The sequence below is a fragment of the Ranitomeya variabilis genome, chromosome 1, assembly GCF_051348905.1.
Source record: "Ranitomeya variabilis isolate aRanVar5 chromosome 1, aRanVar5.hap1, whole genome shotgun sequence".
In the NCBI taxonomy this organism is placed as follows: Eukaryota; Metazoa; Chordata; class Amphibia; order Anura; family Dendrobatidae; genus Ranitomeya; species Ranitomeya variabilis.
Window position 1 is genome coordinate 943,096,709 of NC_135232.1, and position 15,679 is coordinate 943,112,387.

General features: G+C 43.1%; 1 protein-coding gene across 3 annotated transcripts in view; it reads right to left on the bottom strand.

The window, feature by feature from the left end:
* Positions 1-1,587: 1,587 nt before the first annotated feature.
* The window catches only part of LOC143790973 (malate synthase-like), a 50,883-nt gene continuing 36,791 nt past the window's right edge, over positions 1,588-15,679 (bottom strand). For 2 of the 3 annotated variants that reach the window (XM_077279194.1, XM_077279195.1), the window contains 7 exons: positions 14,998-15,196; positions 10,076-10,154; positions 8,753-8,842; positions 8,517-8,589; positions 8,366-8,433; positions 3,372-3,499; positions 1,588-2,041 (listed from right to left, as the gene is read on the bottom strand). In XM_077279194.1, the coding sequence (XP_077135309.1) occupies positions 1,918-2,041; positions 3,372-3,499; positions 8,366-8,433; positions 8,517-8,589; positions 8,753-8,842; positions 10,076-10,154; positions 14,998-15,196 (761 nt within the window). In that variant the 3' untranslated portion in view covers positions 1,588-1,917. The remainder of the gene's footprint in view (positions 2,042-3,371; positions 3,500-8,365; positions 8,434-8,516; positions 8,590-8,752; positions 8,843-10,075; positions 10,155-14,997; positions 15,197-15,679) is intronic. The other variant, XM_077279196.1, reaches the window with a different exon arrangement.

Consider the following 15,679-nt stretch of genomic DNA (forward strand, 5'->3'; position numbering starts at 1 on the left):
CCAGCCACCCCTGAAAAGGCGCCTGTTCTGGCACTTAGCCTCTCTCTTCCCACTGCCCTGTGGCATTGGCATATGGGGTAATAAGGGGGTAATGTCACCTTGCTAATGTAAGGTGACATTAAGCCTGGTTAATAATGGAGAGATGTCAATAAGACAACCTATCAATTATTAATCCAATAGTAGGAAAGTAGGAAACACAGGTTTTTAATATCTTTATTGTACGCTCAATCCAAAGCGAAGCCCTCATTCTTCTGTAAAAAAAAAAAACAATATCCCATACCTGTCCGCCGTACAGTCAAGTCCCACGCTGTAAATCCATCTCAAGGGGGTTAAATACTTTACAACTGGGAGCGCTGCTAATGCTACCGGCCAGGCTGTAAAAGACTGGGGAATGCATGAAATGCAGGGAACGGAGGTTTGGTGACCAGTGGCGCCGTCACCGAAGCTCCGCCCCTTGGCGGCATTAACTCATATGAACTGTAGCGTGGGAAAATATTCAGAAACTTTTCCCGGTTGTAAAGTATTTAACCCCCTTGAGATGGATTTACAGCGTGGGACTTGACTGTACGGCGGACAGGTATGGGATATTGTGTTGTTTTTTTGTTTGTTTGTTTTATTTTTACAGAAGGACGAGGGCTTTGCTTTGGATTGAGCGCATAGTAAAGATATTAAAAACCTGTGTGTTTCTTTCAATAAAATACTTTATTCTTAATGTGTGTGTATTTTTAACCCTTTCCTTCTATTGTATTAATAATGGATAGGTGTGCCTTATTCACACCTCTCCATTATTAACCAGTCTTAGTCACCAAGGTGACATTAACCCCTTATTACCCCATATGCCAATGCCACAGGGCAGTGGGAAGAGAGTGGCTAAGTGCCAGAACAGGTACATCTTACAGATGCGCCTTTTCTGGGGTGACTGGTCGCAGATGTTTTTAGCTGGGGGGGCAATAACCTTGGTCCCCCTCTAGGCTATTAATATCACTGGCTTTCCCTCTCTGGCGGAGAAAATTGCGCGGGAGCCCACGCCAGTTTTTTCCGTGAATTAACCCTTTAATTTTACACCTACAGCTCCCAAATTTTACACACACACTTCTAACATTATTAGTGAGGGATATGTAAAAATCTAACGGATATGAAATGGTTTACTGTATGTAAACCATGTCTCATATTCTTTCGGGTTCGGTAATGATTTGGCAGCGGAAGCAGTTTTACAACGCTTCAGCTGCCCATTGTGCATTGTGAAGTCCGAGGAGGAGGGGGCGGAGTTCCGGCCATGCATGCGCGGTCGGAAATGGCGGTCCCGACGCACGAAAAAACGTTACATGTAACTTTTTTTGGGCCAACGCTTCCAGTGTGCGACACTTTCGACGTATGGACATACGTCGCAATGCGCCGCTAATATAAGTATATGGGCAAAAAAACGCATCCTGCGGGCATGTTTGCAGGATGCGTTTTTTTGCCACAGCGGCGCATTGCTACGTGTTCCAAACTACGCTAGTGTGAAAGTAGCCTAACTGAGAGCAAGCAGAGACATTAAATGTTAAGGTATCGAAATGCAAAATAAATTAGCTTTTTCTTTTCTTTAGAGCATATTCTTTACTTATAGAAAATTTTCTCATACAGCAACCCCTTCTTGACAATGTGTATTTTATTAGCATATTGATTTTATTATACCAGAAAGATTAGCTGTATAGTTAAGTGTTTGAAGGCAACTTGAGGAGCAATGACTTGCTCTAACTAAAATATGTGACACCCCCAGTGGGATCTTGTACAATTCAACCATGCAATGATTGTCTATGGGGAGAAAAGTGACGGGTGACTCTTTCCAAGACCTCTCATGTTCTTTACATTGGTTGCAATTTGCATCACAAGTTTATAGTAAATCAAAGGCATTGATGTGGAGCCCAAGTTTACCTAGAACTTGCTGCTCAGGAATGTATGATCCAGATTAAGGTAGGTGGTAATGAATTCTGGGAAATCTCTTTTTAAAACAATTTCCATAAATATTTCTGATGCAGTATGTAGTCTCTCCTCCTGCCTAAGAAGAAAAGAGAAAAGTATTTATATTGGGGCCAAGACACATTAACATCAAACAAGGCAACAAGTGTTCAGTTCCAGCAGGCAGACCAGACTGGTAAGATGGAAACTGGCATCATGTGCCAGGATAGATATGATTGTGGGCAATTGCACACAAGCAGGTGTTGGGCATGTTCTGTGTGTTGTTTTTGGTTCATTATTATTTATTATGCTTTGCTTATTTAGTATCATCATATTCCACAGCACTTTATGAGCCCCACTGGGGACAGTGTAGTCTATCAGTATGTCTTTGGAGTAAAGGAGGAAACTCACGCAAACACGGCTGTGGCCAATCTAGTTATCTATCCTGTGGAGATGTGGATTATCTTCAAACTTTAAAAATACCCCTTTAAGAATATCAATAAAGTTATTTCGGGTGGGTAGAAGGTGTGGACAGCTTTACTTGGCTGTGCCACATTCCCTGCACCATCATATACCATCACAGCGCTTTACTGACCTCATCATCATTGTCCACATTGGGGCTCACAATCTAGATTCCTTATTAGAGATGAGCGAATATCTTCGGCTCCCTCCTTATTCCGCAAGCTATAGCGCTTACCGAATAACCTGTATCGGGAACCTGGCTAACTGGAGCGCTCCCGATAATCAGCCGCTCCGAGCCTCAGCTGCATGTGTCGCGGCTGTGTGACAGGCACAACACATGCCTGTTGGGCTCTCCATGCATGTGCTGTGACAGTGACACAGCCGCGACATATGCAGCTGCGGCGCCGATTAGCAGGAGCGATCCAGGTGCCCTCTGCAGCTTATTCGTTAAGCGCTATAGCTTGCTGAATAAGGAGAGAGCCGAAGATATTCGCTCATCTCTATTCCCCATAAGTATTTATTTGAAGTGTGGGAGGAAATCTGAGAACCATGAGGAAACCCACACAAACACGGGGAGAACATACAAATTCCTTGCAGATGTTGTCCTGGCGGGATTTGAACGCAGGTCCCCAGCTTGCAAATCAAGAGTACTAACCACTGAGTCACCGTGCTGCCCCATAAATCTATTTAGAAGACCTGTGGAGTCTTTATATAAAGAACTACCACTTTAACACCACATTCACACGTTCAGTATTTGGTCAGTATTTTACATCCGTATTTGTAAAATACTGAACTCTTGAACATGGCATAACAGTATACAGTATATTTTTTTTACTTTCATAAAGCACTTTGTGTACGATGTAACATTAGTAACGTTTTGCAAGAAAATGTATTTTTTTGTCTTAAACTTTTCTGCATTTTGACACCAACGTTTTTCCTGTTTCCTATGAGAAGTTCTATTTACTTACAAATCAGAGATCTGTGACTCATCAAGCAGCTGACACTCCACTTGCTGCAGCAGGGCATGTACCAGACCCCTTGTGACCGTTCTGCTGTCATCCTCTAATTTTACCTGGTGCCTTATCCACTGCCAGACCTGTAGACCAGGAGGAAAGAATACATGAGCTTAGCCTGCGAGAGGAGGAAAATTTAAAATTATCCCTTGGCAAGGTTTCTTCTACTTGATAAGTCATTTGTTATTGTACGTAAAAAGTATACAGATAATGCCAGAATATTACACATAACGTGAACGGATTAGCTGCGGATTGAACGCTGAATACAGCCGCAGCGTTCATCCCGCAGCGTCCAGATGTTACAGCATAGTGGAGGGGATTTTATAAAATCCTGTCTCCACTATGCGTGGTAACACGCATTCGGCGGCCCTGCGTTTATGGACATGCGGACGCTCCGCCTCCGCAAGGTATCTAACACAGTCCTATGTATGGGGTGCGGAGATTCTGGATGTGTGCAATGAACACATCTGGAATCACCGTGCGTACAGAAGGGGGCGGCGCTTTGGGCGGAGTGAGTTTTCCGCTCCGCCCAAAGCATCGGCAATCCGGACCGTGGACACATACATACCCTTAGACATGTTTTTCAAAATGCCCTACAAGTGCATGTTACTTATGAAAACAGTGTCCAGGAAAAGGTATGGCCTAAGTTATTGTCTTGCGCTCCAAAACTGCACCACAATTTGGTATCAAAGAGGAGGCAAATTTATTAAACTATATGTGTCACTTTTCTAAATCTGGAACATTTTTTTAAACTGTAATGCTATGTTCATGCTTTGCATTTTTGCGGCTTTTTCTGCAAATTCAAAGCAGACAGTACCAGCAAAAGCTATGAGATCTCAATAATCTCATGCTGATGATTGCTTTTTTTTTTTCCTGAGTGTTTTGGAAAACTGCAGCTTTTTTTTACATCTGCATTATGTCAATTCTTTCAGTGTTTTTGCAGCATTTTTTTCTTCAATAGAAAGCACAAGTGACAAAACGCTTCTTGTGAACAGTTTAGTACATCTGTCCCAATTTTTATGAAAAAATAGTGTTACAATTTTTGAACTAAGCAATAGTGGTGTTGAAAAGAATGGACAATATAAAATAAAGACTTACCGTATATACTCGTGTATAAGTTGACCCTGTATAAGCCGAGGCACCTAATTTTGCCTCGAAAAAAAAACTGATTGACTTGAGTATAAGCCGGGTATGCATTGTCCCCTAATCCCTTTTCTGGTATGCATGGTTCCTTATTCCCATCCTTGTCTGCATGGGCTCCTTATTCCAATCCTTGTATGCATGGTTCCTCATCCCTATCCTTGTCTGCATGGATCCTTATACCCATCCTTGTGTGCATGGGCTCCTTTTTCCCATCCTTGTAATATATGGCACCTTATTCCCATCCTTGTAACACATGGCTCCTCATCTCTATCCTTGTCTGCATGGCTCCTCATCCCCATCCTTGTCTGCGTGGCTCCTTATTCCCATCCTTGTATACATGGTTCCTCATCCCTTTCTTTGTCTGCATGGTTCCTTATTCTCATCCTTGTATGCATGGGCTCCTTATTCCCATCCTTGTTTGCATTGGCTCCTTATTCCCATCCTTGTATGCATGGGCTCCTTATTCCCATCCTTGTTTGCATTGGCTCCTTATTCCCATCCTTGTATGCATGGGCTCCTTATTCCCATCCTTGTATGCATGGCTCTTTATTCCCATCCTTGTATGCATGGCTCTTTATTCCCATCCTTGTATGCATGGCTCTTTATTCCCATCCTTGTATACATGGGCTCTTTATTCCCATCCTTGTTTGCATTGGCTCCTTATTCCCATCCTTGTTGTATGCATGGCTCTTTATTCCCATCCTTGTATGTATGGTCCCCATGAGAAAAGCATGCAAAAAGGAAAAAAAAAATCCTACTTGCCTCCCCTGTGCACCCTCGCAGCATCTTGTTTCGGTGCCAGCAGCTCCTGTGGCCGGGCGATCACATGTCCCCGCTCATTAAGGTAATGAATATTCACCTCTCTCCACACCTATGGGACTGAAGAGAGGTGAATATTAATTACCTTATTGAGCGTGCACCTATGAGAGCCTGGTAGCTGCTGAAAGCCGGTGCCTGCGTCTGTAACTGTGCGCCTGGTATAAGAGAAATGAATATTTATTGCCAGTGCAGCGAATATTCATTGCTCTTTAGCAGTGGGCATAGGCTTTTAGCCACAGCCACGGGATCCTGTCTCCTGTGACCCGCCGGTCCCCCTCCGTAAACTGGGACAATGACTCGTGTATAAGCCGAGAGGGGCGTTTTTAGTACAAAAAAAAGTGTTGAAAAACAAACATACATACAGGGCCGGACTGGCCGTCGGGCATTTCTGGCAAATGCCAGAGCGGCCGGTCCCTGTAGTGGGCCGCTCGATCTGTTGCCCCCTTCATCCTGTCAGCTCCTGCAGCCAAAAGCGATCTCGCTGCTGCTGCTGCACGGGATGAAGTTTGCGGCTGCTGTCTGATGTCCTGATCACCAGCTGCAGTGTGGTAACATAGACAGGCAGGGAGGGGGAGAGGCGCCCTCTGCTCTTCTGTGCTGCTCTGACCCTGCCACTTACTGCAGCTGGGGATCAGGACATCAGACCGCCCACTTCCTCCTGTCCAGAGAGGCGGCAGGGACAGAAAAGATTTAGGAGCTGCTGAACCTTAACGTGAGTGTCCTGAGCAGAAGCACAGAAAACCCCGAAGTTGTACCTAAGAAAAAAGAAGCTGCTAAAAGGCAAGCATAAGGCTGTGTGCACACGTTCCAGATTTTTTGCGTTTTTTTTTCCGCTATAAAACACGATAAAACCGCAAAAAAAAAAAAAAAGCTCACATTAAGCGTCCTATTAATAGAATGCAATCCCTATGTTGTATGCACATGCTGCATTTTTTTTTCCGGAGCGGAAACTCATTCCGGAAAAAAACGCAGCATGTTCATTAATTTGCGGAATCGCGGGGATTCTGCACACATAGGAATGCATTGATCCGCTTACTTCCCACATGAGGCTGTGCCCACCATGCGGGAAGTAAGCGGATCATGTGTGGATGGTACCCAGGGTGGAGGAGAGGAGACTCTCCTCCACGGACTGGGCACCATATCACTGTTTAAAAAAAAAATGAAAATAAAAGTGATATACTCACCTTCCGATGGCCCCCGGAGTCCTCCCGCCTCTCAGCAGTGCAGCATCGCTGAGATCATCGGGGGCCGTCGAAAGAATAACCATTTTTTTATTTTATCATTTTTAACATTAGATCTTTTTACTATTTATGCTGCCTATGCAGCAAAGAGTTGGTCACACTTGTCAAACATTGTGTTGGTGTGTTTTTGGCGCGACATATTTTTTGTTGCATCAAAAACGCAGCGTCTTACAGTTCATCAACGTGGATGAGATTTACTATATAAAAATCTCCTGCCCACAGGGCTTGTTTATGCAGTGTAAACTGACCTGCGGTGCGTGCTTCAACTTCGCAACATGTCCATTTTTCTTGCAGATATGCTACATTTTCTGTGCACATTTTTCCCATAGAAGCAAAATATAGCTAATGTGGCCACTTTGGACGAGGCCGTAGCACTGTAGAGCGCAGCATCATCCTCATTATCTATGAGACCCTGCTGTGTGTGTGTGTAAAGTAGCAACTTTTCTTGGTACTGCAGCTAAGGCTGGAATCACACAAGCGTATAACATCCGATGCGAGAGCAATGGATGCGATATGCCAATGACCCTCCACTCCAGCTCTGCTGCAAGCGTGATGTGTCAGAGCTCTGTGCTCCGATGCTCTCACATGGGAGAATCAGCAGAGCTGCGGAGGAGACAGAGAAAGTAATTTCTCCATCTCCTCCATTACCTGTCTTCACGGCTCGGGGGAGTGCAGGAAAAAGGAGGTGAGCAGGAGTGACGACGATCGTTTCGCGCTGGAGCAGCGCTTCAACGGTTGAAGCGCTGCTCCAGCGCGAAACGATCGTCGTCACTCCTGCTCACCTCCTTTTTCCTGCACTCCCCCGAGCCGTGAAGACGCGGCTATGAATATGCTTCAATAAAAGATTGGACTACACTTCCTGGTGAGTGCTGCCACATTTTTTCTTGGTTTCACTAGGCATGTTTGGTATCTATGAACTCTTAATGACATGGACAATCATAATGTCAGTTTTAGCATTTAGTGAACCTAGCAAAAAAAAAGCCAAACAAAAACCTGTTGTGGGATTCCACTTTTTTTGCAATTTGACCGCACTTGTTTTTTTTCCCCCATTTTCTAGTACACGACATGGTAAAACCAATGGTGTCATTCAAAAGTACAACTCGTCCCGCAAAAAAAAACAACCCTCACAAGGCCATATTGATGGAAAAACAAAAAGGTTATGGCTCTGGGAAGAAGGGGAGCGAAAATGCAAAAAAAGAGAAAAGGCATGGTCTCTAGGGTTAAAAACAATTGTGGAAATGCACTTTTTTTTTTGCAATTTCACCCCACTTGGAATTTTTTTTCCTGTTTTTCAGTACACTCTATAGTAAAGTAAATGGTGTTATTCAAAAGTACAACTTGTCCCTAAAAAAACAAGCCCTCATATGGCTTTATGGCCAGAAAAAAAAAAATGGCCCTTAGAAGAAGGGGAGGAAAAAAACTGAAAATTGCAGAGTATTGAAGGCGTTAAAAGTATTTTTTTGATGTTTTGCAGCACACGTTTTCTAAATCCTTTGTGCTGATATCCACTGTAAGGGCTCTTTTCCATTTGCGAGAAACACGTCCGTGTCTCGCATGTGAAAACCAAGCTCTGGCGCCTGCACTTTGGAGCGGAGCGTGCAGCTCCATGTGTTGCTCTGCGGCCGCACGCTCTGCTCTGGAGTGCCGGTGCCACAGCTTGGTTTTCACATGCGAGACACGGACGTGTTTCTCGCAAATGGAAAAGAGCCCTTTGCCATATTACATCATAGTACATTTTGTTTGTACCTGGGATCGAGATATTTCGGCCGTTGCAGAGTCCTCCACTTTTCCACGATAGAAGAAATGGCCTTCACCTAATGCATACAATATATATGAAGAATTACAATATACAGCGCCCTTTCTGGGACATTATTACTGTATGATATGCAAAATCTACCTTTAAGCCAGGCATCAATGAAAAGTATTCCAACAGCAATATTATACTTTAGGCCAAAAAGTGTGACACCTCCCTGAGGAACACAACACAGACAATTCAGTGTCTTCTAAGCATCTGCTATAATAAATATGACAAAGAACTTGCATATACTGCCTGTCTAAATTATAGATACACAGTCCTAAAGCGAAGTACTAAGTTGCACAAGTGTAATAATGGGGCAACACAGCTTTACTTACAGCAGGCATTATAAGTAAATCAGACTGGGAGATTGTCACCGAGGGAATGACGTGTAACTGGTTTGGTCCACTTGTGCACTCCTGAAAAAGCTGAACAACAGTGTTACTGAGTGAATACCTATTTATACAAAATTCACACACCTAAATTGACTATTAGGCCAAATGCACACATCCATGTTTCGTTTACTGATCTTGATGAAAGTGGACCATGGGTCTCTTCACCCAACCCAACAGCCTCACAGGCATATATGATGCCGATTTCGTGTCTGGAGACCACCAGGAGATCCATACATTGCAGCCTGTGTACAGTAGGCCAGCTTATCACAGTTGTTCCAAAGTATGCATAGGTTCCCCAATGATTGCACTTAAAGGTGCAGTAAATGAGGCATTTCTCATAACGCACTCAACTATTACCTTACGCAAGAATAGGGTGGGATATGAAGGTGCAGTAAGGTCCATTGCACCTCTGTGGATGCTTACATACAAAGGGAAGCGGGCACTGCAAGAATAAATGAAAATTGCAGTGCTTAAACCATGTCCTCTCATAACTGAATGAAAAGGAGGTGAAAACTAAGCCGACACGGGCTAGCAGATACTCAGCATTTGTTGGGTATTGATTCTAAAAAAGCATACAGCGAAGAACTGTCTGAGTTTTAAGTTGACGACTTCCTTGGTAGGAGTTTGGGGTAGAATTAAACACATTAGATTTGTTGCAAACATTTCTGCAAATTTCCAATAAATGTATATGCTTCCGGCAGAAACGACTCCAATCAATTGTATTCAGTAGATGTTGTTGAAATTCCTACTGTACTCTATGAACAAGACCCCCATGGTATGTTCACACGATGTGATAGTGCAGCCTTTATTTGCCACAATTTCTGAAATTAAATTTAAAGTGGACAGAATTTGAAAATTGTTCAAAAATGGTGTTTCTACTGCCATTTTTTAAAATTGTGACAATTAACAGACGTGAACAGTCTCAAATTCTGAAAGTGTACCGTACTTGCCTACTGTAACTTAGATTTGGATATAACTTTTCATTTGAGGGGTTCTTTATATATAAAAAAACAAAAAACAAGCAAAGCTTGTGACTGGAGCAATAGGTCATAAAGGCGCAGCTGATAATGTGTCGTTCTAGTCATCTAAATGTCGCAGCCAATCACTTCCTGTCCTTACAGAAACTACTGAACAGCACTGTAACGAAGGTTCAGCAGGTGAGAATACATTCATTTATTGCTTTCTTTTCTACCATACTTTTTTTTTCTTTTAAGTCAAACAACCTTTTTAACGTATTAGATGATGTGACAGCCGAGATACTCTTACCTTTTGCATTGGTGCAACCAGGTCAATGTCATATACCATAAATCCGTCCACTCCAGCATTTATTTCAAACAGTTTCAATCTGAAATGACAATTAAGAATATGTTACCAAATACTCACGTGGTCAAAATTGTTGTTACCCCTCATTTAATGACAGAAAAACCCACAATGGTCACAGAAATAACTTGAATCTGACAAAAGTAATAAATAAAAAACTCTATGAAAATTAATAAATGAAAGTCAGACATTGCTTTTCAACCATGATTCCACAGAATTTTAAAAAATAAATAAATAAATAAAACTCATGAAATAGGCCTGGACAGAAATGATGGTCCCCTTAACTTAATATTTTGTTGCACAACCTTTTGCAATCACTGCAATCAAACACTTCCTGTAACTGTCAATAAGACTTCTGCACCTCTCAACTGGTATTTTGACCCACTCCTCAAGAGCAAACTGCTCCAGTTGTCATGTGTTTAAAGGTTGCCTTTTCCAGACGGCATGTTTCAGCTCTTTCCAAAGATGCTCAATAGGATTTAGGTCATGGCTCATAGAAGGCCACTTAAGAATAGTCAAATATTTTCCTTTTAGCCATTCTTGGGTGTTTTCAGCTGTGTGTTTTGGATCATTATCCTGTTGGAAGACCCATGACCTGCGACTGAGACCAAGCTTTCTGACACTGGGCAACACATTTCTCTCTACAATCCCTTGATAGTCTTGAGATTCCATTGTACCCTGCACAGATTCTAGACACTCTGTGCCAGATGTAACAAAGCAGCCCAAGAACATAACAGAGCCTCCTCCATGTTTCACAGTAGGGACAGTGTTCTTTTCTTGATATGCTTCATTTCTCCATCTGTGAACATGGAGCTGATGTGCCTTGCCAAAAAGTTCTATTTTTGTTTCATCTGTCCACAGGACATTCTCCCAGAATCTTTGTGGCTTGTCAACATGTAGTTTGGCAACTTCCAGTATGGCTTTTTTATGATTTTTTTTCAACAATGGTGTCCTCCTTGGTGGTCTCCCAAGAAGTCCACTTTGGCTCTAACAACGTCAGATGGTACAATCTAACACTGATGTTCCTTGAGCTTGAAGTTCACCTTTAATCTGTTTAGAAGTTTTTCTGGGCTCTTTTGTTACCATACATATTATCCGTCTCTGATTTGTCATCAGTTTTCCTCCTGCGACCACGTCCAGGGAGGTTGGCTACAGTCCCATGGCTCTTAAATTTCTGAATAATATGTGCAACTGTAGTCACAGGAACATCAAGCTGCTTGGAGATGGTCTTATAACTTTTACCTTTATCATGTATGTCTATAATCTTCTTTCTAATCTCCTGAGACAACTCTTTACTTCGCTTCCTCTTGTCTATGCTGAGTGTGATACACACCATGTCACCAAACAGCACAGTGAGTATCTGTAGCCCTATATACAGACCCACTCACTGATTCCAAGATTGTAGACACCTGTGATTTTAGTTAGTGGACATGCCTTGATTTAACATGTCCCTTCTTATTTTTTATTATTATTATTATTAATTTATATAGCACCATTAGTTCCATGGTGCTGTACAAGAGAAAGGGGTTACATACAGAGTTATATATATCGTTTACAGTAAACTAATTTACAATGACAGACTGATACAGAGGGGAGAGGACCCTTTCCTTGCGGACTTACATTCTATGGGATAATGGGGAAGAGACAGAAGGTCAGGGGTGCAGCAGCTCTGGTGGTTGTCAGGCGGTGGTTGTCCTAGGCCAAGGGTATAGATGGAAAAAAGTAGGGGCCCCAGGACAGAGCCTTGAGGGACACCAACAGGGAGAGGGATGGATGAGGAGGTAGTGTGGGAGTGGGAAACGCTAAATGTGAGGTCGGAAAGCTATGAGGCAATCCAGGACAGGGCAAGGTCTTTGGTGCCAAGGGAAGAAAGAATCTAGCAGTAGGCAGTGGTCGACTGTGTTAAAGGCAGAGGACAGGTCAAAAAGGAGGAGGATGGAGAACTGTCTGTTGGCTTTGGCTGTGAGTAAGTCATTAGTGATTTTGGTTAGGGCAGTTTTGGTAGAGTGGTGGGGGCGGAAGCCAGACTGGAGGTTGTCAAGGAGAGAGTTAGATGAGAAGTGGGAGGAAAGTTGAGCATGGACATGCTGCTCAAGGAGTTTTGAAGCAAACGGGAGCAGTGATATGGGGCGATAGTTGGGCATAGCAGTTGGGTCAAGGTTTGTTTTTTGAGGATGGGTGTGATGGTGGCATGTTTGAAGATAGAGGGGAAGATAGCAGAAGATAGCGATAGGTTGAAGAGATTGGTTAGTCCTGGAATGAGCGTGTTAGTGAGGTTAGGGAGCAGGTGGGAAGGGATGGGGTCAAGTGCAGAGGTGGTGAGGTGTGATTTGGAAAGGAGGGGAGTAATCTCTCCTTCAGTGATGTTGGAGAGGGAAGTCATTAGGGAAGGGCAGAGGTATGGTATATGGAGTGGTTGGGGTGGTGGAACAGTAAAGATTTGCCTTGTTTGGTCGATCTTATTTTTGAAGTAGGTGGCAAAGTCCTCGGAAGAGATGTGGGGAGTTGGAGGTGGCAGTGGTGAGTGGAGGAGAGAGTTGAATGTGCTGAACAGTTGTTTTTGGGTTGTAGGATAATGAAGATACAAGGTGAAATAGGTCTGTTTAGCAGAGGTGAGGGCTAATTTAAAGGCAAGTGTAGCTTGATTGAACGCAGTGAAGTCATCTGGCAGGTGTGTTTTCTTTCAACGCCGCTCCGCAACCCTGGATTCTTGTCGAAGTTTTTTGGTTGGATTGTTATGCCAGGGTTGCCTATTGATTTGTCGCACTTTGCCATGCATGAGAGGGGCGACTGAGTATATGGCTGATGTGAGGGTGGCATTATAGAAAGCAGTGGCGCTGTCCATGTCGTGGAGTGAAGATATGGAGGACAGAGGTAGAAGAGTGTCAGAGTCTGTGAATGTCTAGGTGAGCGAGGTTTCTGCGGGGATGTGCTAGTGGCTGGACATGGGAGGTGGGTGAGGAGAACAAGGATGAGAAAGTGAGTAGATGGTGGTCAGATAGGGGGAAGGGAGAGGTTGTGAGATTAGATAGGGAACAGAGGCTGGTGAAGATGAGATCTAGTGTATGTCCCGTCTGTGTGGGTGGCTGTTGAGGACCACTAAGCCCAAAGGATGAGGTACGGGACAGGAGTTTGGAGGCTGCTGGCTGGCAGGTGTCAGTAGGGATATTAAAGTCACCCATGATGATGGGGGGATGTCAGCAGAGAGAAAGTGAAGAAGCCTGGAGGAGAATTGGTCAATGAAGGCAGTGGCTGAGACTGGTGGTCAGTATATGACAGCCATTTGGAGACTAGAGGGAGAGTAGATACGGACAGAGTAAACCTCGAATGAAGGGAGGATAAGGGAGGGTAGGGGTTGGATAGGGTTGAAGAAGTTTTTAGGATCTCGGAAACCCACTCCTCTGCCATGTCTGTTGCCAGAGCAAGGAGTGTGGGTAAATTGGAGGCCACCGTAACTCAGTGTAGCAGGGGAGGCCGTATCATCGGGCGTCAGCCAGGTCTCAGTGAGGGCCAGGAAGGAAAGGTTGCTGGAAGTAAAGAGATAGTGGATCACGTGGAGCTTGTTGCAGATGGAGCGGGCATTCCAAATGCCCCAGAGAGAGGAAGCAGGGGGGGTGGGGGTCAGTGGCACAGATTTTAAGTGTGAGGGATTGCGGTAGTTTCTCTTAGTGTGAGAAAGATAGGGGTAAGTATTAATGGGATGTATGAGGCGGGGGGTGGGGGCGGCAAGATTGGGGGATATGTCACCAGCAGTGAGAAGGAGCAGAGAGAGGGAAAGCAGCTGGGTGAAGGAGAGTCATCGACTTATATTTTAGTAGGAGAGGTCTGAGGTTAAGGAGCAGGTCTGCAGATGAAGCAAGGGTAGGGGTAAGAGAGAGGGGGAGATAGTTATTTGGTTCGAGGGTGCAGGGGTTGGGGGATAGCGAAGGAGAGTGAGGATTAGTGGAGCATTATTTTCACATTATTGTCACATTATTTTCAGAGGTACCATCATTTCTGTCCAGGCCTATTTCATTTTTTTTTTTTTTTTTTTTTTTTTTTTTAAATTCGGTCGAAGCATGGTTGAAAAGCAATGTCTGACTTCCATTTGTTCATTTTCATAGATCTTTTATTTATTATTACTTTTGTCAGATTCAAGTTATTTCTGTGACCATTGTGGGTTTTTCTGTCATTAAACGAGGAGTACCAACAATTCTGACCATGTGTACATCTTGTTTGTGAGGTGGAAATAGAACATAAAATAATCATCACAGTTTCAGAAGGTAATGTATTTTTCTCATGGAAACTATGATAACAGCTATTTGCACATCTTTAAGGGCTTGTTCAGATGGGTTAATGCAATTCAATAGGGCTGCTCAGATGACCGCGTCTTCACATGGACCAACTGTACATGTGAAAAAAAAAAAATCACAGCACATGCTATTCACTTCTGAGTCTTTAATCAATATTGCCTATACAAGTCTATGGGTGCGCAAAAAAATCAGATCCCAAAGAGATAAATTTGTATAACATCCAATTTTTACGGATACATTGCCATTATTAACCCAAGAAACTCTACTTGATCGTGTACATTTTAAACCATTGAGGTATAAAAAAGGATGAGGCACGAACGTGACAAAAAATGGACAGACAGATGAACATATAGATGAAAAATTATCCAAGGTTTTTCATAGGTTCCTCTGACCCCGGCTTTAGCTTTACAAACTACTGAGGGAGCCGTTAGGCACTTAGTCCTGACCTATGGTCCCTTTGTGCAAGGCTGTATTATAGGTTATTCTCCGGGATATACAATGGTTTTTGGAAAACAATACCTCAAAATATGGTGGGGGAGAATGCATATTAATAATTATTCGGTTCTCCCAGCTTACTGTGTAACAGCTGCAGAAACACTTTGATACTCTTGGCTTTCTTTGTCTTTTGGCAGAAGTAGAGCAGCCATTCCCCCTGTAGCTAAGGCCCCTCTTCGATGACATGTTTGCACCAACAAATCCATGTAACTTTTTAGAAAATGTTTCTCCATATTCACGTACTTACTGCGATCTGGCAACAAAAATGTTGGCCGATGTCCTAAAATATTAAGTATATAAAATGAAATATCTCCCAACATTTCTTGATCATGTACTTGAAGAGGAAGAGAAGTTTTTATACTGTATTGTAACAAATACTTTATCCATTCTAAAAAAAACTAAAAAAAAATTATATGAATGATTGACGATTGTTCATGAGAAGTGAAAGCGTCATGCCTTGGATTTTAGATACGTCCTTTTTCTTTTTTTTTTTTTTAAACTATGAAGCCTTTTCTGATAATACAATGAGAAATAAAACAGTAAAATTGTTCATTTTCATTAAATTTATCGCAGCAGATCACAATTTCTTTGGATTATAATATAATGTCTCTGCCTGATGGCACCAGTTGGGTGCCACCCAAGGATGAGGCACGTTGGATTGGGCAAGGTTGAAGTGTGTGGCAGCGGGTTATCCCCCTCTCCACCACAGATAAACATGCACACTCTGCTCAGAGAGTTTAAGGGGAGGTTGGAAAACAGGTTT